Raw genomic sequence first — 24,420 nt, 5'->3', positions numbered from 1 at the left:
GATTATGATTAGGCCTGGAGTTGAGTGTAAGATTAGCAGCTGATTCCAGGGTTATAGTTGAAGTTGAAAAGCAGGTTGAAACTCAGGGACTTGTCTTATGCACAGACTATGTTTAGCCAAGAATCAGTAGGACTAGAGTAAGGGTAATTGTTGCTTCTGGTGGTTTGGTGGTTATGTCCTCTGAGGTCTGTGTAATGGAGAGACACATGAAGAAATGAACTCCTCCATAGTACCCTCCCTTAATTTTTCTGCAACAGCTGCTGAACAGTGTGGTGTATGTCAAAGTGAAGAACTACCCAGACACAGTTAAGAGATGTGTATGTCCCCTTAAATCTGCCAAACATCACGCTTTACTTCTGGAGGATCTAGTTTTTCTGGCAGCTGAATGACATCATCTTTACCCGCCCTCCTGTGACAGTGCCAGACAGACACTGAGACTGCCACCAATTTGACCTCTCTCTCTCTCCCTCTCTCCATCACAGCTGACTGAGATCATGCAGCTGATGAATGCTTATTTCAGTGCCATCCATCGCCAACGAGGAAAAGGGGAAGATGCAGACATCACCATAGCAGACAGCACAGAGGTGGGCTTCCGTCACCTCCGATCAGCGCCGACACCCACACTCCTAGAGCTGCCCTCGCACCCTGTTTGAGAGGGACCCATACCCGGACACTCACTCCCCAACCCCTCAGCCAACTCCTCCGTGTGGTCCCCTGTGAGGCCCAGTCCCAGGCCCAGTCCTCAAGACACTGTGCCTCCTCCGCTGGGAATGGCGCAGCAGCCAAAACAAAGAGAGAGCTGTTTTCATTCCCCATCTTTGAAAATAAACCCTCGCTGAGCTTTCCAGCTGAAGGAGCTGGCCAATGTAGGAGAGAGGGGGGTTGGGGAGAGGATGAGAAGGCAAGGGATTCTGTTTTGCAAGTGAAGCCAGAAACCCACAGAAACCAATACGGCTGCTGATGAGGTGTCAAACACCCTCCCCCCACCCAGTCCTGTCACGCAATCTACTAGGTTACCCTAAATGGCAGTATCTCCCACTCCTCCTTCACACCAGCCTTCAAGACAATGTGAGTAGTTGGGGAAACACAGCAGCTGAGAGCTGAGACTTACGGCAACAATAAGCTGTGGTACCCACCTCATAAAGGTATGGCTTAGAATAAAGACACTACTTTGTCCTCTTTCTTTCATGAAGAGTGCCATATGTGCGCTGCCTTTTGTAGAAGGCAGCGATCCCTCACGCACTGCTGGCATAGTGCTGAGAATACTCAGTGACACAGACATCTCCCCTGTCTTTGCTGCTCTCCGTCTCTGCCACACACATAGAAACCCGCTCACTCTCACATCCCTTTATGCTGAAATGTTCATCAGAGACGTTCAGTTTTCACAAGGTCCCGGCTGAGCTTGCATTACCTAGAACTGTTGATGCAGTGAGCCATGTGAACTTGGAACTGGAAACAGATGTTGAACTCTATAGTTGAGTCATGTCGGCCGCCACTGCTACAAAACCCCTTACCTATGTGCGCTATTTGATCGAGAAATCAGAAAAGCCGTGTCATTTTCTTCATGACGCATTCAGGATCCGGATTAACTGTTTCTTCTTTCACAGAAACCAAAGGATTTTGGAGTCCTTTCTTCAGTGTCTCTACCAAATGCTCTGATTCGTCCTTCGTTGTGCTGCTTGTCTTGACTTTAATCCTTGAACTGAAATTTGGTTAACACTTGACTGATTAGGTAATTTTGCTTATGTTGACAAATATCCTAATGCAGCTGTAGTCTGCTGAAAAAAAAGGTGCTTTTATGTTATACATATATAAATATAAAAATCTCAGCCCCAGTCGGCAATGTGGATCATCGAACAGTGCCCCTACTTTAAAGAAACACTTTTCTAATCAGGCCACAGATGCTGTCTTAGTATTATTTTGTTTCAACGCTCCTTTTATGTCTTAATTTCAGACCCATACATATATTCATTTGAAGTTTGCTTTAACTGATCAGAGCTGTAGATGCTCCCTAAAGCAGCTCTTATGTGTAAATCTTGTGTAGCTCCTCCTTTGTGTTCACTGGTTATTCTGAAGCCAAAGTTTCACCAAGTCGTGGGTTTGAGCACGGACCAAAGATGTGCGTATTTTAATAAGCTTTTACAAGAAGAAATTAACCAAATGCGGACAGATTCCCTAATTTATATGCAACTCTTTCCACTTGTATTAACATTTTCCTGCTGTACACGTCTTCTTAGTGTAGTATTTACAATGTAGGAATTTAAGACAGTAGATGCTTTGTAAAGATAATAGTCCAGTACTGTCTGCTACACTGCCCCATGCAATATAACCAGCCTAATTTTCATTTTTTTTTCTCACCATGGAAGGCCTTGACAAGTCATTGCAGTCTGCCCTGTATCCTGCTCAGAAGCAGGTCTTTGCTTTTTCTACTGCAGCTGCAGGCAGCTCCAAGCTGTATGAAAAGGAAAGAAGAAAAATCAAACTACACGTTTTTTCTTTGTATTACGCTTGTTTGTATGTTGCATGGTACCTTTCTATTTGTGTATAGTTAATTGCACTATTGTTTGTTTTGAAACTAACTTGAGAGTGCAATAAAAAAAACTATAAATACTGTATGTAATTAATAAAATTTTTACCATATTGTCTTTGGTGCTGTTTTTCAGCCTCATCTATCCTTTTTTATTTTGAGAAATGTACGTATGTGGTGCCCAGACTTGTGAAGCATTAGGACTATTGTCTTCCTGTAGTTTTGAGGTAACTCAGTTGTGCTGTTAGTGCCAACGCTTTTTACTGGTTTATAAGAATAGCTGGTTGAACAAGTAATGCCAACTGTCTTTGTTGCCCTGTGGTTATGCGCCGTTTAATTAGTCGAATGAACAAACATCAGGAGCACAGCTCTATTCCATTCTCATACAACCGACCAGGTGTGTCTTCAGATAACATCTGAGACATTTCAGGTAAGAATTAAAATAATAGAAAATGTTTTTATTCAGTTTAAAACAGGTCCAACAGGCAAGCGAAATGTAGCAGTATATTCACTTTTAGACAACACAGGGGAAGCCAGTGAATCAAGAATATTTACAGGCATAGAGATGAAGTGTTTAAATTAGATATATCCTTGTACTGTGTTCAGCTGCACAAACTCATTTTCTTTAGAGGACAAATGCTGTTAAAATGTCAATGCTGTTTTTATGGCAGGTATTTCAACACCATTTATGGCTCCAATCCAACTTCAACTTGACATTCTTGTTGGTCATGTACTGTGATAACAAATGAGCAATGTGTATCAGCAGCATACAGATGGTACAGCGCACCACATTAACCAGCATGCTACTGCTTTCTGTCAGTTCCATCTATATGCAAGGACACCTCTCTGCCTACCAAGTGCACAAAAACTAAAGTACAGTACTTTGTATAAAAATAGACCAAAACAAGGCAAAATGTTGATTTAGACTGAGGATAACTGTAAATAACATTGCTGCAAGAGATTAACAATAAAAATACAGAAACGGGTATATTTACAGATGTTTTGGAGACAACAGCTGTTGATGCTTTGTACAGGATTTTCTATAATTAGTGCTCTTTTATTTCACAGAGCTGTTAAGGTTGAGAACACTTCATATAAACTGGGGGTTCAGAATCTGCAGGATGTGATGCATTTACTTTTTCTGGTTAATAGTCATGAAAGTCTCTAATTTGGAGACACAAACACTATGTTATTACATGTTAAAGCAAGCCAATAAATATCGTTTTTATCCAGAAAAGCAGTTATAGCCAAATAACTATTCTGTGATATCTGTGTGAAAGAAAACTATTTTTGTCCAGAAGCGAGAATTAAGTATAAAAGACAAAGTCTGTTCACTGTTCTTGCGTGCCCCAGGAAATATAGTCAGGCCTTGTTGCTGCGCTGTACTCGTCTACCAGCTGTTGGACAACTTCCCTCGAGTTGTCCAGCTCATCAAAGTTGTCCTTGAATATGTCCTCTTTGCGGAACTGCTCCAGGAAGGCCTCGCGCTTACGCAGTTTGTCGTACTGCCTGCATGTCCGCTCAAACAACTGCGGGACAGCAAAAAAGAAAAAGTGACATCAACGCTAACATCCCAAAGTGAGAAAAGAACCAAAAGGTTCTTTTTCAGATTTTTTTTTAGAACAATCACACTTTCTGTTTTGTTTCTTTGCCTTGGTGTTACGGGAAAGAAATGAAGTCTATTGCATGACTGAAACTTCTGTGTAACACTAATTTCCCCTTGCTTTAATTTTGGAACCTACATTCATGAGAAAACAAAGCACAGCAATATAACCACCAGTAAAGGCTTTCTAAATCACCTTAGATTGAGTAATATAATGAAATGACATGGCTATAGCTTCTTTTAGTTTTACAACTCGTTTTAAACCAGTAAAAAGATTACTTAGTTTTGAGGAAATGTCTTGTTTGGCAGCATGATAATCCAAAACCTAATTTTTCCTGGAATCCCCCATGAAATGCTGCTTGGGCAGCTCACTGCATATCCTCAACTATGAACAAGGACAGATTAAGGTCTCCACTACATAGCTACACACTGGAACTGAACATAACTTTCCAATATGCACTTACAGAGGAGATACTTGTGTGGTTGGCCATCATCAGGCCGCTGACTCGGTGAGCTGAGGGCAGGTACGGGGACTTTCTGGACAGAGCCACCTGGATGCTGGCGGGACCCCAGGGAATAAAGCTGGCAAGTTTACGTTCCCGGATCCTTTGGAGGCTTTTATGTACCTAGAGTCAGTTCACATATGTTTAAATATAGTCCTAACATAATTATGTTGGATCAGTTCAACACCTCAGACAACAGATGTACAATTGTACCTGTGTTGGGTCAACCTCCCCCTGGATGATGTTGAGGATGGCGATGTAGCAGTGGCTAGGCTGCCTCTCTCTTCCTGTGGACACCATCACATTCTTGGGTTGTAGGAGTCTCCTCATCACGTCCAGCACTGTGGTTTTCCTCACACTAGCAACCTGAGACACAGCAGGGTGATTGATTTCAAACGCAACACCATCGGGATTATTTTCTAATTTCACACGCATCACAAGGGACGCAACTCACCGACTGGTCAGTAGTGAGAGGTGTGTATCCAGTCATAAGGAAGTGGAGACGGGGTGTGGGGATGAGAGATGCGATCAGGCCAATAAGGTCATTGTTCATATAGCCTGGGTAGCGCAGAGTGGTTGTGCTTGCAGACATAATGGTGGAAACCTGCATGTATGAATGTTAAAGCAGACATTGACAAATTAAGCTCCTTTGAAATGTTATTTGTGCACTATATGCTCAATAGCTGTGTTTAAAAGACAGATACTTTATTGATAGAACAACTAAAATTATTGATCAGCTCTAGTGAAAACACAAATTTTTCATCTTCCCACAAAATAATAAAAATATATTATAAAAAAAACAAACAAACAACAACCACGCACCCAAATGTAAATCAAACCCTAAGCTTTTCTTTTTTTTTGCCACTTGGCCCTAAAAAAAGTGTAGCTCAAGTCAAGCACTTTTAAACTGTTTGGAAAGTGAAGCCAAGTGTGGTTCTTTTCAAGAAATCTGAAATCCATTTTAAAGTTCAACTAACTTGTCAAACTAGTTTGTGCATCTTGTAATTTCTGCATTGGGCGCCACGTCTCGCGCAGTCTGTCTCAACATTTGTCTTTGTTCAAATACATCAAGGAAGACTGCAAACTACACCTATAACTAAGACCTGCTGACTGACAACCAAAAAGAGAGGCAGAGGCTCTAACACAGTGTTATATCACTCACTCACCAGCTGATTGATCTGGGAGAATGAGGGGTTCTGGATATGCAGCCTGTCGGTGGCAATCCGATTTAGAGCGGTGTTATCCAAAACCACCTGACACACAAGCACAGTTCACATACAAAGGGCAATGATTAGACAAATGAAGAGGAAAAACAAGGGAGAGGGAAAAACTCTCCAGCAAAACAGTATAGTGAAAGCCAATACACTACTACAATGTTAAAGAAAGGGTGAGAGGATATCGCAGTAATGATGCAGTAAAGGAACCTCTTAAGAAGCAATACAGTGTGCTGTTGTTAGAGGAGTTGAATATAAAAGACACACTGTACAGTCTCAACAGAGGGACCAATTCTTGGGCAGATTCTATTAGCTCTGCGGCTAATTTAATCAACATGGGGGCCTTATGCAAGACCCTGGAGGAAGTAGGTATTAAAGGGGAAACACCATTAGACTGTCAGAGCATCTCAGACTAATACAATCACCAATTCAGGACTTAGATTTAATAAGTTCGATATTAGATAGGATTTGCTAGGGCTCAAGGCTGGCACTCCAATTTGCTTCTTTATTAGCCTGCTAGACAAGTAGTGAAGCAGCCTCAAGAGTAGATCTTCAACAAAGGAAAAGATAAGAGTTAGACAGTCTCTATCTGTCAGTAGCATCATAAAACAAGATTGTGCAATTCAAAATATAAACAAAATGCCATAAAAAGCATCCATCAAAGGCACCGTCAGCAATTAAGCTGTAGTGCTTAAAGCCAAGTGTCACATAATTTCACTTTAAAAGACAAATTACAACAGAGTAGTCAAATTGGGGGGAAAATATTTAACAGTTTTTGTATCTGTGTTATAATGTCACACTGAAAAGTTAAAATTAACATAAAACAGACCTTAAAGAAACCTTTTCAGTGAAGTATGGGTTCCTTATAAAAGGAGATAGCTACAGTAGTATACAGACTTTAAGTACTCACTGGCCACTTTATTAGGTATACCGTGTTAGACTCCCTCTGGCCTTCAGAACCACCTTAGTTCTTCATAACACAGATTCAACAAGGTGCTGGACACACTCCTCAGAGATTTTGGTCCATATTGACATGATAGTGTCTCATAACTGCCGCAGGTTTGGCCTAGCCCTTCTTCCTCTGACTGCTGACAAGGCATTTTTGGAGAACTGACACTCCCTGGATATTTTCCTTTTCTTTTTGGGGGGGCCCCATTCTCTGTAAACCCTAGACATCGTTGTGTGGGAAAAAACCCAGTAGGTCAGCAGTTTCTGAAATACTCAGATCAGCCCATTTGGAACCAACAACCATGCCGCATTCAAAATCACCTTTCTTCCCCCATTCTAACTCAGTCATGTTAACCAAGTCTAGATGCACAACATGCATTGGGTTGTTGCCATGTGATTGGATTTTTAGATGTCTGCATAAACAGGAAACTAAACAGCTGTACCCAATAAAGTGGCCAGTAAGCACATGTTAAGACATCTCATCTCAACATGTTAAATTTTATTGGGTGGAATAGCTGAACAATTTGGTTTGTTTTAACTTTATTTTGCATGGCATGGTTATAGGGTTTCCAAAAATGCTGATTGCTATATCCCTATGCCATCTTGTGAGATTATTTATGTCATTGGTGTGTAATGATGCCAAGAAAGCAATGGGATTAATTAGTATCCTTTCTTTTTTTCCTTTTTATAATGCTGCTGCTCACCACGCAGTCTGCATTCTGAGTGAGTCTCTTCAACGTCAGCAGTGAGTTGTATGGCTGAACAACCACATCACTCATCTCATCCTGGTTTGGGAAGACTGAGTAAGTCTGAACCAGCTTCTTTGGGTACCTGTGGGACAGAAATTATATATTATTTGCTCGTACTATACTGCAAGAAAAAGAAATACAAGGGATCAAGTCGAGTATGTGCATGCGGACCTGTCATTGAGCCTCTCCAGGAGATAGGATCCAAGCCCCGAGCCTGTCCCCCCAGCAATCGAGTGACACAGGACAAATCCCTGCAAAGACAAAGGATCACTCAATACCTTCAATTTCAAGCTACAGAGTGCGCCACACATGTGCGAACCTTACTGTGAACTCTTCTGAAGCAGAACGTTAAATGTGCCTGTGGGTGTGCAAATGCCTCTTTTCCTCTGCAGTTATATAAATGGGAACGCAGCCCCACCTCACAAATAGGCTCCCTCACCCCCCCAAGACAGCCCAGTAATACCTGCCTTCTTCACTCGCCCGGCTATTATCACCAGACATACCGCACGCCACACCCTGCCAACATACACATGCCCACAGCAGCTCGGCCCACCTTCCTATCCAATGCACACACGAGTGCACACACTAAATAATAATGTGGGGTCATAATGTGAATGAGTTACAGAAATTGCAGACCTTCGAAAGGAAATGCGACTGTTATTTTATGGGAGGTTGGCAGCTGAAGAAAGTTCACCCCAAAAAAAAAAAAAAAAAAAAAGGACGCTAAGAATAATAGTGAGGCATGGCTAGGGCTGTGCTGGTTTTAAGATGACAGGCTCTGGCACCATTTTAGCATGCCGTTTCTATCAAGTCATTCATTTCTACATGCATTTTACCACAACAAAAACAAAACGCAACCCTTAAAGACTGAGAGAAATCATGCCTGAGTAAAATCCACCACTCCATAACAGTATTCAGACAACGAATGGGTTTACTCAGTCTAGACTGAGCTTCACCTCCAAAAAGTCACTGAAAAGAAACACAAATCAACCCCAGAGACACCAAAACTGCCCACGTGACCACAAAGAAAGACAAAATGATCGCAAAATGACAACAAAGAGACACTGAGACACCAACTGCTCCACTACAAAGAGACACAAAATGACCACAGAGCGACACAAAATGATGACAGACATTATCAGTTAACCAGATCACAAAGAGACAAATGGAACTGCAGCATGACCACAAAACTACAAAGAAACACAAAACAAGCTACAAGGTGTAAGTATATCCATATCAGACAGAAAATCCCTGTAATTTCAACAGGTTCAAAAGTAATCCCCTCACATTAACAACAAATACCTGACACTTTAATGCATGAATAAGGTTTAGGCTACAGTTTCAAGCTGCTCTTAAAAATGTAATATTTCTACACACATCCATATCAATTTACTCTTAAATCAATTTTTAAAATTCCACACTGCCACAGCCTCAATCGTCCCAGCCCTCTGGGATAGTCAGTATGTGATAAAAGATAAACTTGCCTCCAAGCTGTCGCTGCCATCTGCCTCTCTGTCAATAATGTCGAAGATGTCTTCTTGAATTTTTTTTCCCTAGAGGTAGAGAATCCAGAGCAGATTTTAGATGTGTTATTAAATTTTTTATTGAGATTAATGGGGTAAGGGTAAAAAAAACAAAAAGAAAAAAGTAGGTTATATCAGGTGATCACCTGTGCATAGCCACTAGCCCAGTTGTTCCCAGCACCTCCACCATGCTCAGACAGGTAGATGTTCTCTGGGTTGTACAGGTTTGCATATGGGGAGTTAAGGATGGAGTGGATCACGCGGGGCTCTAAGTCGAGGAGAACTGCACGAGGGATGTAGTGCTCATCGTCAGCCTTTGGGGTTTTAATCAAAAACAAGCGGTTAGATGAAAACACTGCAGTGTTGAGCTTGTCGTCTCCCTGCAGGAGCTTGGTTCTTACAGTTTACGATACAAGCATGCCACCTAGTCGCAAATAATATGATTGCACTTCAGCTGCATAGAAGCATCATCACACTGGAGACGTTGTACACTCTGCGGTGCAGAAAATGTAGGCTGATTGTAACACATAGCAAGAGACTATGTGCTACGAAGCAGAATACTTCTGCTCCACTTACCTGATAGAAGAATACATCCTTTCTGTCGGTCCCTTCTGTAGCAAACTCCTCAACAATCCCCTCTGGACTTATGCCATGCTCAGCACACAGCTGCTTCCAAAACTCAAATCCGACTGAGTAACAGGGAAGGGGCACAAGTAAACAAAACATGTTCATTTTGACTACTCAAACTGGTACAACTTTACTCTAAATGCACGGATGCCCGTTACCATAAAATGCATATCATAAAGGCACCTGATGGTAACCACACAATATGCACAAGTTAACATTATGTTTATAGACACTATTAGTCAATTGGTAAGCTAGGATACAAGGTCGTTGTTTCTGTTACATTTAAAGTTAGCTCGACTTATTATTAGCAGTTAGCTACTGTCGTTACACAGCAGAATACATGGCAATCTGATGACATCTCGCACAGCTAACAATAAAAAAAGCTGTAGCGGTTTCAACGCTATCAACGTCTTTGCACGTACTTTGGTTTCCGCACTGTCCGAGCTGAAGCGTTATGATTTCCCGCGGCATGTTCCGTCTTCAGTCGCCCCTTATTTAGCTAGCTCTTGTAGTCTGCCTGCTAGCTAAATAATAGAAGAAAATAGCCACTGCTTTCACACCGCTTCACCTCTGCCCGCTCCTTCCCGCTTGGTCCTGCGGTGACGCTTCAAGCAGACTTCTTCTACTGTTGGTTAGCGAGTCGCAAGGCGACTCTAAACGTGTGCTGCCACCGGTCGTGTCGGAGTGTGTAGTGCTGTAAGGAACCGTAAAATATGCCTTACATAATCTGTCAACCTGTCCATCACCAATGCAAGCAAGAAGGGGCTCAGAGACACTCTTACTGCACACCCCAGCTTGCTTTGTTGCCTGGTCTACACAATGCAACTCTTTCTGACCGTCTATATGCTTTTCAATCAAGACTCTGAAAGCAAACATCGCATCTGTATTGTTCTTTCTCATTTTTAAGCCAGACTGCAGCTTCCTGATCATCACCTTTATTCAATTTCTCTTTCCCATAGCTTCATTGTATGGCTTATCAGCTTTTCGCCCAAGTAGAGCTTTGAATATTATCCCTTGTTCTTGAAAATGTATACCAACACACTTCTCCATTCCTCAGATTCTCCATTCTCCAAGATTGTGTTAAACAATATGGTTAAAAAATTCCACTCTCATAGACATCTCCATACCTCCACACTTATGTAATCTTGGCCAACTGCCTCTCCACTCTTCATCCCCTTCATTCTCTTCATAGCTACTTCCTCCTTACTAATCCTCTGCCCTTCCTGATTCACTAACTGTCCTCCATCTCTCCCCTCTGTTATTTTCGTTATTCATTAGCTCTTCAATGTACTCAGCACACTCTTTAGTACAGCTTCCATCTGTAATCAGTCTAACCTGCTGCACATCCTTTCATTATAAACATTATATAATAATAATAATAATAATAATAATAATAATAATAATAATAATAATAATAATAATAGTGTTCCCCTTGTTTGTATTCATCAATGTCATTATAGAATGTGACCACAAGGGGACAGTGTAGACACATTTTAAAATGCTCAACTGTAAGCCCACTGTCTATGAGATAAATTACAGTAGCTAAATAAACAGGTATACAGTTAAATTTAGATAATTTAGACAGGGAAGTAAAGTTCTTTTCATAACAAGCCGTTTTCATTAATAGGTCGTAAGTAATGAATTGTACGAGATGATATTTTTAATAGGCTTAAAATCATGATGAATAAAGAGGGAAGAAGTGGGTGGTTGTGGACAGCTTAATCGAAAATGGGTTAGGTTTTTGGTGTGGAAAATTACAGTCGCAATAGCGCTTTCATTTTCAACTTTGCCGACGAAGTGCTTCAAAATAAGCAAAGATGTTCCTACTGCACCTGAATGCCTCATGACGCAGGGCCAAAGTGTATTGTGATTGGGCCGCTGACGGCTCAGAAAAACAGGTGACGCCATATTGTAAGTTCTCCGAATCGAGCGCCGCATTTCTGCAAAAAAAATGACAAAATAGTAAGTGTTAGCTGCTTTTGAAACGTTTATCCATTTGCTTTGATAAAATATTTTATTTTAATATAGTCAAATGTGTGTTGTTAGACCATAATAAAGTGGTTTGGCTGGCGTCATTTGCTTTTAGCTTAAAAATCCGTTAGCATAAATGTTAGTGGAGCGGCGCTGTGGCGCTCCTTATGAAGCTGTTTACATGGTTCCACTTAGCTTAAATCTTTATTTTACAGGCTTACTTTGTCAGGAGTAGGACGCTGAGATGACTCACACTGGAACAATGCAAGGGGCAGACGTGGGGGATTGCTCTGCTAATCAGAGCGCTGATATCTGCCTTCGAAGTCGTTCATGCTCTAGCGAAAGAGATGGCCAAGTACGAGCTGTCAAAGCTGCTCTCCAGTCCAGGCTGGGGCCCTATGAGCCTGTCCTGACCTACCTGCAGTCTGTCCTGGTCTGGGAAAAACCCTTTCATTGTGTCCTTCTCTACATTGTGATCAACGTTGTGTTCTGGTAAGTTTTAGCTTGTGTTAGTTTGTGAGTTATGTTTCCTCAGTGTCTCTGTGTTACAGTTGCCGACATCCAGACAACACCAAGAGGCAAGACAGCGTGACTGGAAGCAGATGGTTCTTATACACAATGCAAATCTTTTGCCTGTCAGTTCAAGATAAAGCAGCTGGCTGAGTGGCGGTACTATTTTTATGCACACTCTGCAGGGACTTTTCACTCAACTTTAATGCTCCAAACTGTTGCTTTTAATCTTGAAATCTGTGTAATGCTGTGGATTATCTCTACCAATTTTACCAGTGAGCCTGTAAAGGTCAAATCTACAGTTAGTGTCATGGGGATAAGAGGGGAAGTTGTTTCACTATATGAATATGTAAGTATGTTTGAGTGTTTCACTGGGCCAAATTTTGGCTTACTTAGTTGACCTGGGTATTGCTAGATGTACAGGAAGGATCATTGACCTGACACATGGAAAGAAAGCCTGACTGGTGGGCATGTTTGCAGAGTTCTGGCGTTCAGCCTGAATTTGATTAGACCACCAAGCGTTTCAGAACGTTTACACTGCATCTGCTTTATCTTTGCTTCTGCACACACATAATGGTGCAGGCCATTTTCAGCCCAGAGTGATGCAGCCGTAACCCCAAAGTGACTGAAAGTTAGACATTAACAAGGGCAGCCGCTCTCACAGTAGGACAGGGTTGTCCTGATTTTCAACATACAGGTGGCGGATGACAAACTCGTGAAACCACGAGCTGCATTTTCAGTGCTGAGCACTTGTTGTGTTCTCATTTTTCAGTGACCCAACTTTCCATAAACATTTTCACATTGCTTTTGTTACTGTCACTTCTAATTACAGCATTAACCCAAATACTGACACCCCTTGTTCTGCCAGCAAATTCTTTGTTAGGTTAATCTCTAACCGGTGATTGGCAGAATCCTGCAGCATTGTTGTTCCCATTACATTTTGGAGTCTTGTGATCTGAAAATGGAGCAGCAGTTGGGATTTAGTTAGGGTTGTGTGCAAGACAGAAAGATGGAAAAAACCCTGAAACCTTATGTATAGTTAGACCACATTTTTTACAATATGAACATCTGTTAGTCTGTTGGATTAATATCATCTAAATGTTTATTGATATAATTGATATTACAGTAGTGTGTGGAGTTAAAAGAAATGGTCAAATACTCTACTTACTGCCAACCTTCTTGTTTAAAATACATTTGTGTAAGACACCAGAGGGTGGGCTTTCTTTCTTATTCTGACTTTGACAATAATAAATGGAATTTGCTCAGACTGTCTTGCGGTTTAATTAATTTTGCATTAACTTTTTAATTACATTGCTCTGTGATTGTTTATGCCTATGAAAGCAAGAAATAGATGCACTGTGTTCATGTGTTTTCTGTGGTTTATCCCCTGCCAGGTTCTTCGCTCTGACCTCACTGCGCCTGATATTCCTGTCGGCATCTGGCATGGTTGTACTCGTCTGTCTAGATACCTGGAGAAATAAGATCTGGCCAGAGATTAGAGGTGCTAAATTTTGTCTCAATGTATATTTGTATATTTAAGAGAATACATCATATTCTGCATTTTCCTTTTTTTCCGCTTCTGGAATGTCATAGATTGTGCAAAATGCAGCCAATTCAATCCCTAATGTACTGTGGCTGTAGCAAATGTACTTTTGTTCCTAGAATAAATGTGACATCAGTCAGCAGCCTTGTACTCTGGACTTTGAAAGTGATCTGTATTAGTCATGAAACGGTTCATCTTTGGCAGTGGTTTTTAAAATCTCGAAGACACTGTAGATGAAAGCCAAGCAAATGTCTAAATAATGTATACATAATGTTACACAGTGATATTTAATGTTTCTTAAAGTGATGAATGTTCTCTCCCTTTACAGTCAGAAAGCTGGATGAATCAGAAAATGAGAGGTTTGTAGCCACTGTTGTTGTTTTTTTTGTTGTTTTTTTTATTCTCATATTGCAGCATTAGTTTAATGATAAGGAGTTGATTAAGCAGTAAGGAGTTAAATGATTGTGTCCCTGTCTAGCTGGGGTCTGGTGCATCCTGGCACCCTCAGTGTGCCTGAATTGTGCCACCATATTGCTGAGGCCTGGGTCAGTGGAGTGGTTGTGAAATCCAGTATTGTGCAGTACAAGCGTCAAAATCCTGGCACAGTGAGAGCTACACACAATAACACAATGACTTCATTCTGTATCACAACACCTATTGTATGATTTTTAAGTTATCCCTGTTTGATTTACCTATTATCCTTTTCTAATTTTTTTTCCTTCACTGGTTTATTAACTCGGTCACACTAGAGGAAAAATAGGCGGTTGACCAATGATTGCGCAGAATTTTTTTCACATTGGGCGAGCAACTTGTGGTTGAGCATGCAACCTTTGAACATTCAACCATCAACCTTTGGGAGACCATTTTTTAATCACAAGGCGACCTGTTGGGAGGCAACACCCAGTCACAGTCCAAGTTGGACTTATTGGAGTCGCTCAGACAGTTTGGCAGAGGCTTGAAGAAAATTGTTGTCTAATTTGTAAACACAAACAGTTGGAGTCGGTCTGTAACGATGGACACAACTTACATGTGACGATTATCTTTGCAATAGATCGTTCTAGTCAGCTGCTTGTTTTCTTGTTATATTCCTGTATAATATCAGTTACTGAGCAGCTATCTTTGTCCAGTTAAATCACAGTTATTGCTGTTTTATCATTGTCACTTTAAAGACTGCAACTGACTGTGATTTGTCATTGTCCTGCTCGCCATCTTTAAAGTTACCATTTCGAAGAGATTCCACATGTTCATTGCACGGGGTTGGAATACTTTTGGTCGTGATACGGTCTCCTGTTTTCCCTAGTGTGACTGTAGCTGTGGATAAGTGCACCATGGGCAACACGATATGGTGTTGTTGACTATTTTCTGTGTGTGTGTGTGTGTTTTTTGTTTGTTTGCTTGTTTTTTGTTTGTTTTTGTTTTTCCGGCTCTTCTGTGACAGTTTTGCATCGTGACCTGTGGAGTGTTCAGCTGTTTGGCTATCATTGGACGCTACATTCCTGGATTAGTGCTCTCCTACTCTGCTTGTGAGTCCGAGCAGTTTATCCAGTTCTAATTAAAAACCCACGCCTCTTCACAGAACTATGTTGGCAAAGAAACTCTGCCTGACTAGTCTAATTAAAAGTGCATGGGTGGGGAAACCAGATCTGTGGGGGCTCAGTACCGGGGCCTGATCTGTGAGGTGATTAAAATGTGGATGAGGCAGACCAGGCAGGAGTGAAAGAGCCAGGCAGAAAGCTAAGGAGGTCAGACAGAGACCAAGCTAATCTCCTAACCTTCAACCAGTAGGCTGCAAAGCTGGGCAAGGAGGACATCTGACGTCTGAAACAATCCAAACATCAGCTTGTACTCTACATATTAAACCTCTATTCCCTGTCCCTCAGTTTTTCTTTATCACAAAAAAAAGTCAACAGGCTATCTTTCTGTAGTGAAATACAGCACTTTAATAGAAATGTCCCTCTTCTCTATCTTAACTAGTATTCTCTCTGCCCCTCCTCTAGTGTTAGCTACTCTCCTGACTCCTCTGGCAGCCTATCACAAGCTTTTCCAGCATCTTGGCATCAAGCTGGAGCCAGTCCTGCAGCGGCTGGACTTCAGCGTTCGTGGATACATGATGTTAAAGCCCATTGACAATCAGTGTAAGTTGTAAACCAAATTGTATCGTGTATATTTTTACTAGAATTGGCAGCTAACTGGATTTTATGTAAATTTATTCGTTTGAGATGAAACTGTTGTTAAGACAATTTCCACTCCAGTAAATGAGACCAAAGTGCAAATATCAGAGTAGAGATAGTGATGTAAAGTGGTTTTTTTTTCTTTGTTTGTTGATTAATCTGTTAATCAGTTCTAATTTTACAAACCATTTCTAAAACTGGTTGTCCTGCACACTGTGTATTTAACTACTACAGTTAAAATAAGCTGGACTCAGTAATTATTTGTTGTCTTGGTCACTCCACTCTGCAGTCCTACGAAGACCTCTACATGGTGAAGCCTCGGGTGAAGCCAGTGACAGTGAGGAGGAGTTGGCCGCTTTTTGCCCAACAGTAAGGCTGTTGCACTTCTAAAGCTCTTAATATTTTAATCAAACTGTTACTCACTATGCCTGCCTTTCTATTGTTTAAAGTCGGGGACATCATTCCTGAAATTTGTCTTCAAATATAGTTTTTGTTTTTGTTCATATTGTGATCTAGTAATTATGTCAACATACACAAAATGCTTCCTAAAGCAGAAGTAAACTTTTATATTTAAAGTGTTCATAATGAGTAATGTGAATTTGTGAAAAAAATCTTAGTCTTTACAATTCTATAAATTAAAATTTAAAGTCTGTCCAGGTTTTTTTTTTTTTCTCTTTTAGTGAACATGAGTTGTTGTTAGTCAACAGTGTTGGTTACAAGGTTATAAAATGAAACGAAAGATGAAACATTCACTGCACCTATTGCTTTTTCAGCACACTGTTAGCTACAGCAGCACGTCAGCACCATTTCCTGTTGTGGTTAGGAACGTCACAAAATGTACCTGTTTATTTTTGTGTTAATGTGTGTTTGTGGCAAAGCCTGCAGACGGTAAAAGGATGAGAAACAAGCAGAGAGTCAAACTAAGAATGTTTCTCTGTTTATGTCAGAGTCGGAGTTACCAGCTTGACTGCCATCTTAAAAAAATGCACCACAGCACAGCCTAAACCATTTCATTTTGTCTCCTAGTTTGATGATGCTGTTGTTGCGAAGGAGCTTGCACTGACCGACTCCGAGCATTCTGATGCTGAGGTTTCTTATACTGACAATGGAACATTTAACCTGTCACGTGGCCAGACCCCACTGACTGAAGGCTCTGAGGGTATGTATGCCAAAAAGACGGACTTCTTACCTCGATTTCCTGGTTAGTTCATGCTTCTGATCTTCTCCCTGTCTGTATTCCGGCCAGATTTTGACAGGCATAGTGATGCTGAAGAATCCTTTGCCCAGGACCTCCCAGACTTCCCCTCCATAAACCCTGATGCCACTCTGATGGATGATGATGATGACACGAGCATTGGACTGCCTAGCCTGGGTCTGTCTGGGCTAGCTAGTCACCGGGCTTCAGTGCTGGATGTGGAATCTCATCTTGACTCAGACCAAGAGGATCTAGATGCTGAACTTTCTCTTAGCAGCCTGCCACCTGCCTCTAATATCACTGGAGACTTGGCTGGAGTCATTGCCAGCAACATGATCCAGGCAGCAATAGCCGGGGCACTGCAACCACGGCTTCCTGCTGCCCAACGCAGAGAAGGTCCCCCCAGGGCCGGGGCCCACCGAAGCTATCGCAAGCAGTCCAGCTCTGAGCTAGACACAGACTTGGATGGAGAAGACTTTGAGATGCTGGATCAGTCTGAACTAAACCAGATGGATCCCTTCAGTGAAGGTGCAGGTTCTAGACGGGGAGAGAGCCAGGGGTCTAACTTTTTGTCTAGCCTGCTTGGTAAACCACAGTAAGGTGTGTGTGTCTGTGTGTGCACAGCTTGAATGTGTGTTGATAAAGTATGAGAATGTGTGTGGGAGATGGTTTTAGGTTCCAGCACCCCTGCTCCTGATTAGCATCAGTTTATCACTGTGAAGTATTTCATATTTTCTATCTTTTCAGACTCTCTTTGCTGTAGTTTGAAAATGTGATCATCCAGAAAACTTTTACTTCGTAGGCTGAGCAATAGGTAACACAATAACATACATAAAACACATTCAAACATTAAATATACCAGCATTATTGAGCCTTTTTGCAGTCTTGTAACTTTACACACCACTCAGTTACAAGGTACAAGTACTTGTTGACTTCAAATGAAAGCCAGAGGCCATCAGATCTTTTCTACACCGAGGTCTAGACATACAGGGCTATTAACACAGGACCAAATGTGACATTCCTCTTGGTTGAGCTGAGCCATGTTTTAGTACTGATATTGTGCAACAGCCTTTTATATAAAAGCTTATTTAGGCATTGCAGTATTTGGATGTATCAGCCCTTCAATAAGTAGTAGCTCATGTTCATGTTGATACTCGGCTGTCTTTAACACGATCTGATGGAAGAGGATTAATTTGATGGTGCACCATCGAATTCATTTAGAGAATCATTTAGACAATTTAAACACTTGACAGCAGTTGCATATTTAGTCAGTGATTATGTTCTTCAATGAAGGTGAATGATATCTGGATAAAGTTCAACATTTTCTATTTTCCTTTTCTCTTGACTAACAGGAACGCATTCAAAGTTTATTTTGTCACAATAGTCTTATGTGGCCCAAAGTAGCTCTGTTACATTTGTGTTAATGAATTTGTTCCTCACATCAGAACATGCTTCTTTTTCGCGTGTGAGTAATTTCTGATTTTATTTTATTTTTCCATTTTCCTGCCCTTTAAAATGGCTCAATTACCTTGTGTGCATGTTAAATACCTGGAATGAGCCCTCGGGTTTGTTTGCGATTCAGTTTTTTGTTTGTTTTTGTTTTGCTTTTTAAAGAAAAAATTTAAAATAGTCTCTTTATGTCTTACCACTCTTGTATTCTATCTGGTTGACCTTCAAACTGACCTTCTTTTTTTTTTTTTTTTTTTTAAAGAGAAAATTATATTCTCAAGGCTCTTTTACAATCTTAATAGGCGACCTTGTTTACATCAAGTTTGGATAGGAAGTTAACCTCATATCTTTTTTTAAGTGTTATTTTATAGTGGCTTTTGCTGGTCGGCCTGATTTCCTATACATGGACAAACCATGTCTGTATAGTGTTTTAGAGTGGAAATGGCACTTGAAATTTCCATGAGCCACAAGTGAGATTTACTGAAATGCACATATGAAAAGTTAAAATGCTGGTTGTTTAATAGAGGGAAAAAACATCACTGTTTTCAATTGTGTTATTTTGAGAAGAAAATCGTAGCTGCAATTTTAGCACAGTATAGAAAAAAATCTGCTGGATTCAGAATTTAAATAGAACAATGTAAACTGATGGGAAATTGCAGAAAATAAATGTTACTAAATTAGTTGGACTTGGTTTGACCATATCAGTTAACAAGAATGTTTCTGTAGGCTGTTCTATGAGAAGTCCTCATCATGAGGGATTTGTAGGCTGTTTGTAATGTAATGTGCATAGTAGTGCATTTCCTTCTGTGTAACTGGTTTTGATATGTTTTGATGTGCAAATCATATTAAATAAAATGTTTGCAATTAACTGTCTCTCTGTTTATCAAAGGTGCTCTTAAGGCAATTCAGATGTACTTCATTTAATACCGAAAAGCTCTGGAACAACTAGAAAACCAGTCACGGCCTAATTTGACATTTGTGTTTTATTCCGTTTTAGATGGATCATCATAGCTGTGGACTTCAAAGAGCTGCAAGGGAATTTGATTTCTCTAAAGCAGTCTTTGGATAATAAAAACATTTTGTGTCACATTTGGTCACATGTCAAAGGTGTCCTGTTGGCCATTTAAAGTACAGTTGACTCATTGCCATTGTGGTCATAAGGTGATAGACATAGTCACTAACAATACACAGGTTGGCTGTGGCATTTAAACAATGCTCAGCAGGGGAAGTCTCAAATGTCCCAGGAAAGGGTGGACCAAAGACCAGCTTTTCAGTGTCATTATGTTTTTGTTTAGGAATTTTTTTTGTTCTTCAATTCCTAATTTTTCTGTTTTGGAGCATTATTTTAGGGTCCCCCCGTGACACGTTTGTTTTCATTTTGTTAGACATGGCACAGTTGAAAATAAAAGAAGACCACACTAGTTTGTCATGTTGTGATATTTTGATATATTTTGATGACATACTTTTTGTTGATCTTATTATATAATGGGTAAATATCACCTGGCAGTAGTGATTGTGTTACTATTTATTGCGATAGTGTTCTAGGGTTAAGCAGCCCAAACTGTGCCTAGAAAATATGCCACACATGATATCACCACCAGCACCAACATTTGTTTTAATGTTTAGATCAAATTCTGATCCTACCATCTGAATGTTACAGCACAAATTGAGACCCACCAGACCAGGCAACGTTTTTCTAACCTTTTAATTTGATGAGATACCCAGTAAGATTTTCTTCTGTAGCCCATCTTTCTTCAAAGTTCAACATTTAGAGATGCTCTTCTGTATATCTTGTTTATTGCACCCTGGTCATTCTCCTCTGACATTGAGACATTTTCACCCAGAGAATTGCAGCAACTCTTTTCTGATCATTCTCAGTAAACCCGAAAATATGGTTGTGAGGGAAAATTCCAGTAGGTCAGCAGTGTCTAAGATTCTCAGACCAACAACCATGCCACGTTCAAAGTCATCCAAATCTCCTTTTTTCCCTCATTGTGATGCTTTGTTTGAACGTCAGCAGGTCATCTCGACCATGTCCACATGTCTTCATGTATGAGTTGGTACCATGTGATTAGCTGAATAAATATTTGCGTCCGGGAACAGGTTAGGTTTTGGACTGAATTGACTGCTTCTGAGAACAGCCAAATAAAAAGAGGTGTCACTCTACTTTTTTTCGGGATATCGCTAACGACATGGAATGAAGAAGGAGATAAAGTTCTACTAAACATAAAATAATTTAAGTAAAAGAACCATTGAGATACTTTAAACCTGTCATACTTAATAACTTTTGGGGCAGAATTAACAGAGGGGCGCTCAAACGCGAAGGCAGAAGACGGATTTTGTGCTGGTGTGTTGCATCTTTTAGCATGAACGATCTTTTCCGTGACGTACGTTTTGCGCGAAACTCGGATCTGGAAAGCTAAAGTGGAGTAGTTGGAAATGAGTAAAAAAGATAACGGTAGGTAAAAAGTTTATATTCTAGGCTATAACAAGTTAGATGGCTTGTCAGTCGCTTGCACTGAGCGAACGACGATTGTTAAAAGTCACAGATAAAAGGAAACGTTTAGCCAAACGGCTACAAGCTAGCGTTAGCTGAGACGAGCTCCGTGTTTTTAATTCTTCTTCCACTTTTCCAAACGATATACTTGTTTTAAGGAGGGGAATCATATTTATATTAAAATAGATTAGGATGATGATTGTGGCCAGCGATATTACACTATTAGATATTAACATAATCATGAAAATCTACTTCTAGTATAAGTTAAGTGTAATGTTATGATAAGTTTAGATAAACGTTAAACTTGTCCTGCTGTCATTCACAGGGGCGGGCGTCATCCTTGCCTACCTAAATGAGAAGAACCGGCCCTATAGCGCTCAGGATGTCTTCTCTAATTTACAAAAGCAACATGGTCTGGGAAAAACGGCGAGTTTAACACTTCAATGAGACAATTAGATGCCTAAAATTAACCTGTTTTTCATAGCCTACAACTAAGTGGTTTTTACACATTTCTTCCAACAGGCAGTGGTCAAAGCCATGGAGCTGCTGGCCCTGGAAGGCAAGATAAAGGAGAAAATATATGGCAAGCAAAAGATTTATTTTGCTGACCAGGTTAGTCTGTTTGTCTGGAATATTATGCACATATAATTTATAAGTAACCGGAATAACTCAATCTGTCCCACAGGCTCAGTTCAAAGATGTGAACGATGCAGACCTGAAGGCAATAGACCATCAGACCTCAGAGCTCAGTGAAGAGGTGCAATCCCTTACCCAGAGCTGCAGGCAGCTGGATGCAGGTGACATTTTCTGCTAATCACTGACACTATCTTCTCAGATTTTGCGCACTGTTAAGCCACAAGATGTGGCTGTTTGATACAGTAAACGGTTTACGATGAGGCTTGTCCCCACTTCTCTTTTCTCTACACGTGTTGTTTTTGTTCTACTGCATATGTTTGAAAGGGGATGTTCTGTAAATTTGTGTGAAATCTGTGATGACAGAACTGAAGGAGCTAAACAGCTCCCTTACAACAGAGGAAATGGTGTCAGAGATCCAGGAGCTAAAAGCAGAGTGTTCTGGGTACAGAGCCCGACTGGAGAAGATAAAGTCGGCCTCAAATCACATCACGCCAGAGGAGAAGGACAAGGTGAGGAATCCACCAGGGATCTGTCCCATGGCCTCTCTTATTTATAAATGCTGTGAAAAAGTATTTCCCCCTTACCGACTTTTTTTTTTTTTTCCATATTTGTCATATTCACACGTTTCAGTAAAATTTTAATTATGGAACTAGGCTATGTCATCGCACCCATTTGCCAATGAATCCCCATCTCGCTGTCCCTTCTCCCTGTTTGAGTACCATGGTCTACAGCCTTCAGTTGTCCTCTGTCTTCCACAGTGTCATAAAAATCTTAATGATTCATGAGTCAACTGTGCATATACTGTTGTTGACCTTGGATGGGGCTGGGGTTTTTTTCCTACAGAGTAGGGTACTGCTCCCATGTGGCTGTTTAACATCTCATTTCACTGTAGATCAGCTTGTTAGTCTCGGTAATGGTGGCGGCATAGTGCTGCATTCACATCATCTAGTAAAGCCTCTCGGGGTACTTCACGTAGTCTTGGTAACGGAGGATCCAGCTTGCCATGATCTCTTGCACTCAACAATCCTTCTTCTGGCGCACTTGGGGCTTGGTACCCAATCTCTGGTGGGGGTGATAATGATATCTCCCCCCCAACCTGTTGTACTGGCTCCCCCTTGCCATAGCATTTTTTTGTACCTCATCAATCTCTAACTGTGAGAGCAGTCCCTTCTTCCGAACGTTGGACCTGCAACGTGGATGTTGGGTATCGAACTTGCCACTCCTGCTCCAAAGGTGTGTAACCTTACCACTACGCTATCCAGCTGCTTATATATATTATTATTTTTAATTTGCAGGTTTATAAAGAACGAGATCTCTACGTTAAAGAGTGGAAAAAGAGGAAGAGACTGGTAATCTTTTTCACTTAAGTTCCTTTTTGTATTCGTAGCTCATGTTTCGTATTGCATGCCATGTATTTAAAAAATGCCGTACAATCCCTTTCATCAGTGTGAGTGAAACTGCATATGGATATGTTATTAAAGTGTTTGGCACCTTGTTTGTGTTAGGCTTCAGACATGACAAATGCAATCCTCGAGGGTTATCCAAAGAGCAAAAAGGAGTTCCTGGTGAGTTTAAGACACTAAAAAAAAAAAAATCTTTTTTAAGAATAAAATAAAGTTCTTGCTATTACCTGCAATATTCTGCTTCCTCACAGGAAGAAGTTGGAGTGGAGACTGATGAGGACTGTAAAGTAGTTCCTCCAAATACTTGAACAAGAAAGTTCTTTTACAGTCACCTTGCCACTAATCTAAGCAAATGGATTACACAGGAAAGCAATCTGAAGCCCAGAGAATACTTTATTTATGGCCCCTTTTTTTTTTTTTTGAATAGATAGTTCAACTTTAATAAATGCTTTAATTGAAAAAAAGTTCATAACTGAAAGTATGTTTTTATAAAAAACTGCTTTGTTGCTTGTGAAACTCTCAAGACTTTCACATCAATTGACAACACAGTCATGCTCTTCACCTCAAAGGCAACGCTGGTTTAAATTTTCCCTTTTAAACAGATTTAACCAATCCTGAGCTTTCCAGTGAAAATGTCAAGGCTTTATTTAAATGTTTAAAATCTGTTCTTGTTCAACTCCATCTTGCTTTTATTTTCTGAAAGCATAAATTAAAATGTATAATGTATATATCTATGTTTTTGAATTACAGTTGCACTGTTTTCTGCTTATTAAATGGTCAAGACCATAAATTCTGATGCTGAAGCGCCACAATTGTTTTAGTTTAATTCTTGTGAAGCATAAATAAAATAAGTTGCATTAGCTGCATAGTTGGGAACCACTGCCTAGCTTTATGATTTTTCCTGTTATTGTTATGCACAGATGCTCCATTTCCACATAATTTGGATGACAAAAAAACCCCTCAGTGGCCACTTTATTAGGCAAACCTATGAAATTAAATACAATCAAATACACAGTGTTCTCTCAGAGGTACAGATTTAAAACCTATTTTAAATATTCAACCTCCTTGGATTGTCAATTAAAAACGTCAACATTCAACACCACAGCAAACTACAACACTAACAGAGCTGTACATTAATGCATAGATGACACCCATCTGCTGGTGTACATTTAAAGAAAGAAAAAAATGTTATAAAGCAGAATTTAAGGCTCAGATTTCAGACTGGATTTTACAGGGGGGGGGGGGGGGGGGGGTGTAACTAAAAGTGGCCACTGAGTGTACATGGCTTGTATAATAGAATTATTAATACACTTGAAACAACTTAAGCCAGTTACAAAAACAAAAACATTTC

General features: G+C 40.4%; 4 protein-coding genes across 4 annotated transcripts in view; 3 read left to right on the top strand and 1 right to left on the bottom strand.

Moving 5' to 3' along the window:
* Nucleotides 1-2,640, top strand: part of plekhh3 (pleckstrin homology, MyTH4 and FERM domain containing H3) — a 36,535-nt gene extending 33,895 nt beyond the window's left edge. The window contains exon 13 of the mRNA XM_004552262.4: nucleotides 483-2,640. Coding sequence (XP_004552319.1) covers nucleotides 483-653 — 171 coding nt within the window. The 3' untranslated portion in view covers nucleotides 654-2,640. The remainder of the gene's footprint in view (nucleotides 1-482) is intronic.
* Nucleotides 2,641-2,964: 324 nt separating this feature from the next.
* tubg1 (tubulin, gamma 1) lies at nucleotides 2,965-10,383 on the bottom strand. Its single transcript, XM_004552261.3, has 11 exons — nucleotides 10,117-10,383; nucleotides 9,644-9,756; nucleotides 9,214-9,381; nucleotides 9,029-9,097; nucleotides 7,716-7,795; nucleotides 7,500-7,626; nucleotides 5,800-5,886; nucleotides 5,088-5,237; nucleotides 4,847-4,999; nucleotides 4,595-4,756; nucleotides 2,965-4,056 (listed from the first exon to the last, which is right to left on the bottom strand). Exons 1-11 carry the CDS (start codon nucleotides 10,163-10,165, stop codon nucleotides 3,859-3,861), a joined length of 1,356 nt encoding a protein of 451 aa, XP_004552318.1. The 5' UTR covers nucleotides 10,166-10,383; the 3' UTR covers nucleotides 2,965-3,858.
* Nucleotides 10,384-11,541: 1,158 nt separating this feature from the next.
* On the top strand, nucleotides 11,542-19,401 carry retreg3 (reticulophagy regulator family member 3). The gene is made up of 10 exons (XM_004552260.4): nucleotides 11,542-11,656; nucleotides 11,881-12,157; nucleotides 13,570-13,676; nucleotides 14,047-14,077; nucleotides 14,197-14,323; nucleotides 15,157-15,241; nucleotides 15,716-15,853; nucleotides 16,179-16,258; nucleotides 16,916-17,048; nucleotides 17,136-19,401. The coding sequence occupies exons 2-10, from the start codon at nucleotides 11,910-11,912 to the stop codon at nucleotides 17,681-17,683; spliced, it is 1,497 nt and encodes a 498-aa protein (XP_004552317.2). The 5' UTR covers nucleotides 11,542-11,656; nucleotides 11,881-11,909; the 3' UTR covers nucleotides 17,684-19,401.
* A 1,226-nt stretch (nucleotides 19,402-20,627) lies between these two features.
* psmc3ip (PSMC3 interacting protein) lies at nucleotides 20,628-24,318 on the top strand. Its single transcript, XM_004552258.5, has 8 exons — nucleotides 20,628-20,991; nucleotides 21,356-21,456; nucleotides 21,553-21,642; nucleotides 21,716-21,827; nucleotides 22,030-22,175; nucleotides 22,962-23,015; nucleotides 23,172-23,231; nucleotides 23,321-24,318. Exons 1-8 carry the CDS (start codon nucleotides 20,973-20,975, stop codon nucleotides 23,375-23,377), a joined length of 639 nt encoding a protein of 212 aa, XP_004552315.2. The 5' UTR covers nucleotides 20,628-20,972; the 3' UTR covers nucleotides 23,378-24,318.
* The last annotated feature ends 102 nt before the right edge of the window (nucleotides 24,319-24,420 follow it).

Source organism: Maylandia zebra, linkage group LG4 (genome assembly GCF_041146795.1).
Source record: "Maylandia zebra isolate NMK-2024a linkage group LG4, Mzebra_GT3a, whole genome shotgun sequence".
Taxonomy (NCBI): domain Eukaryota; kingdom Metazoa; phylum Chordata; class Actinopteri; order Cichliformes; family Cichlidae; genus Maylandia; species Maylandia zebra.
This window is presented reverse-complemented; position numbering and strand designations above follow the sequence as displayed.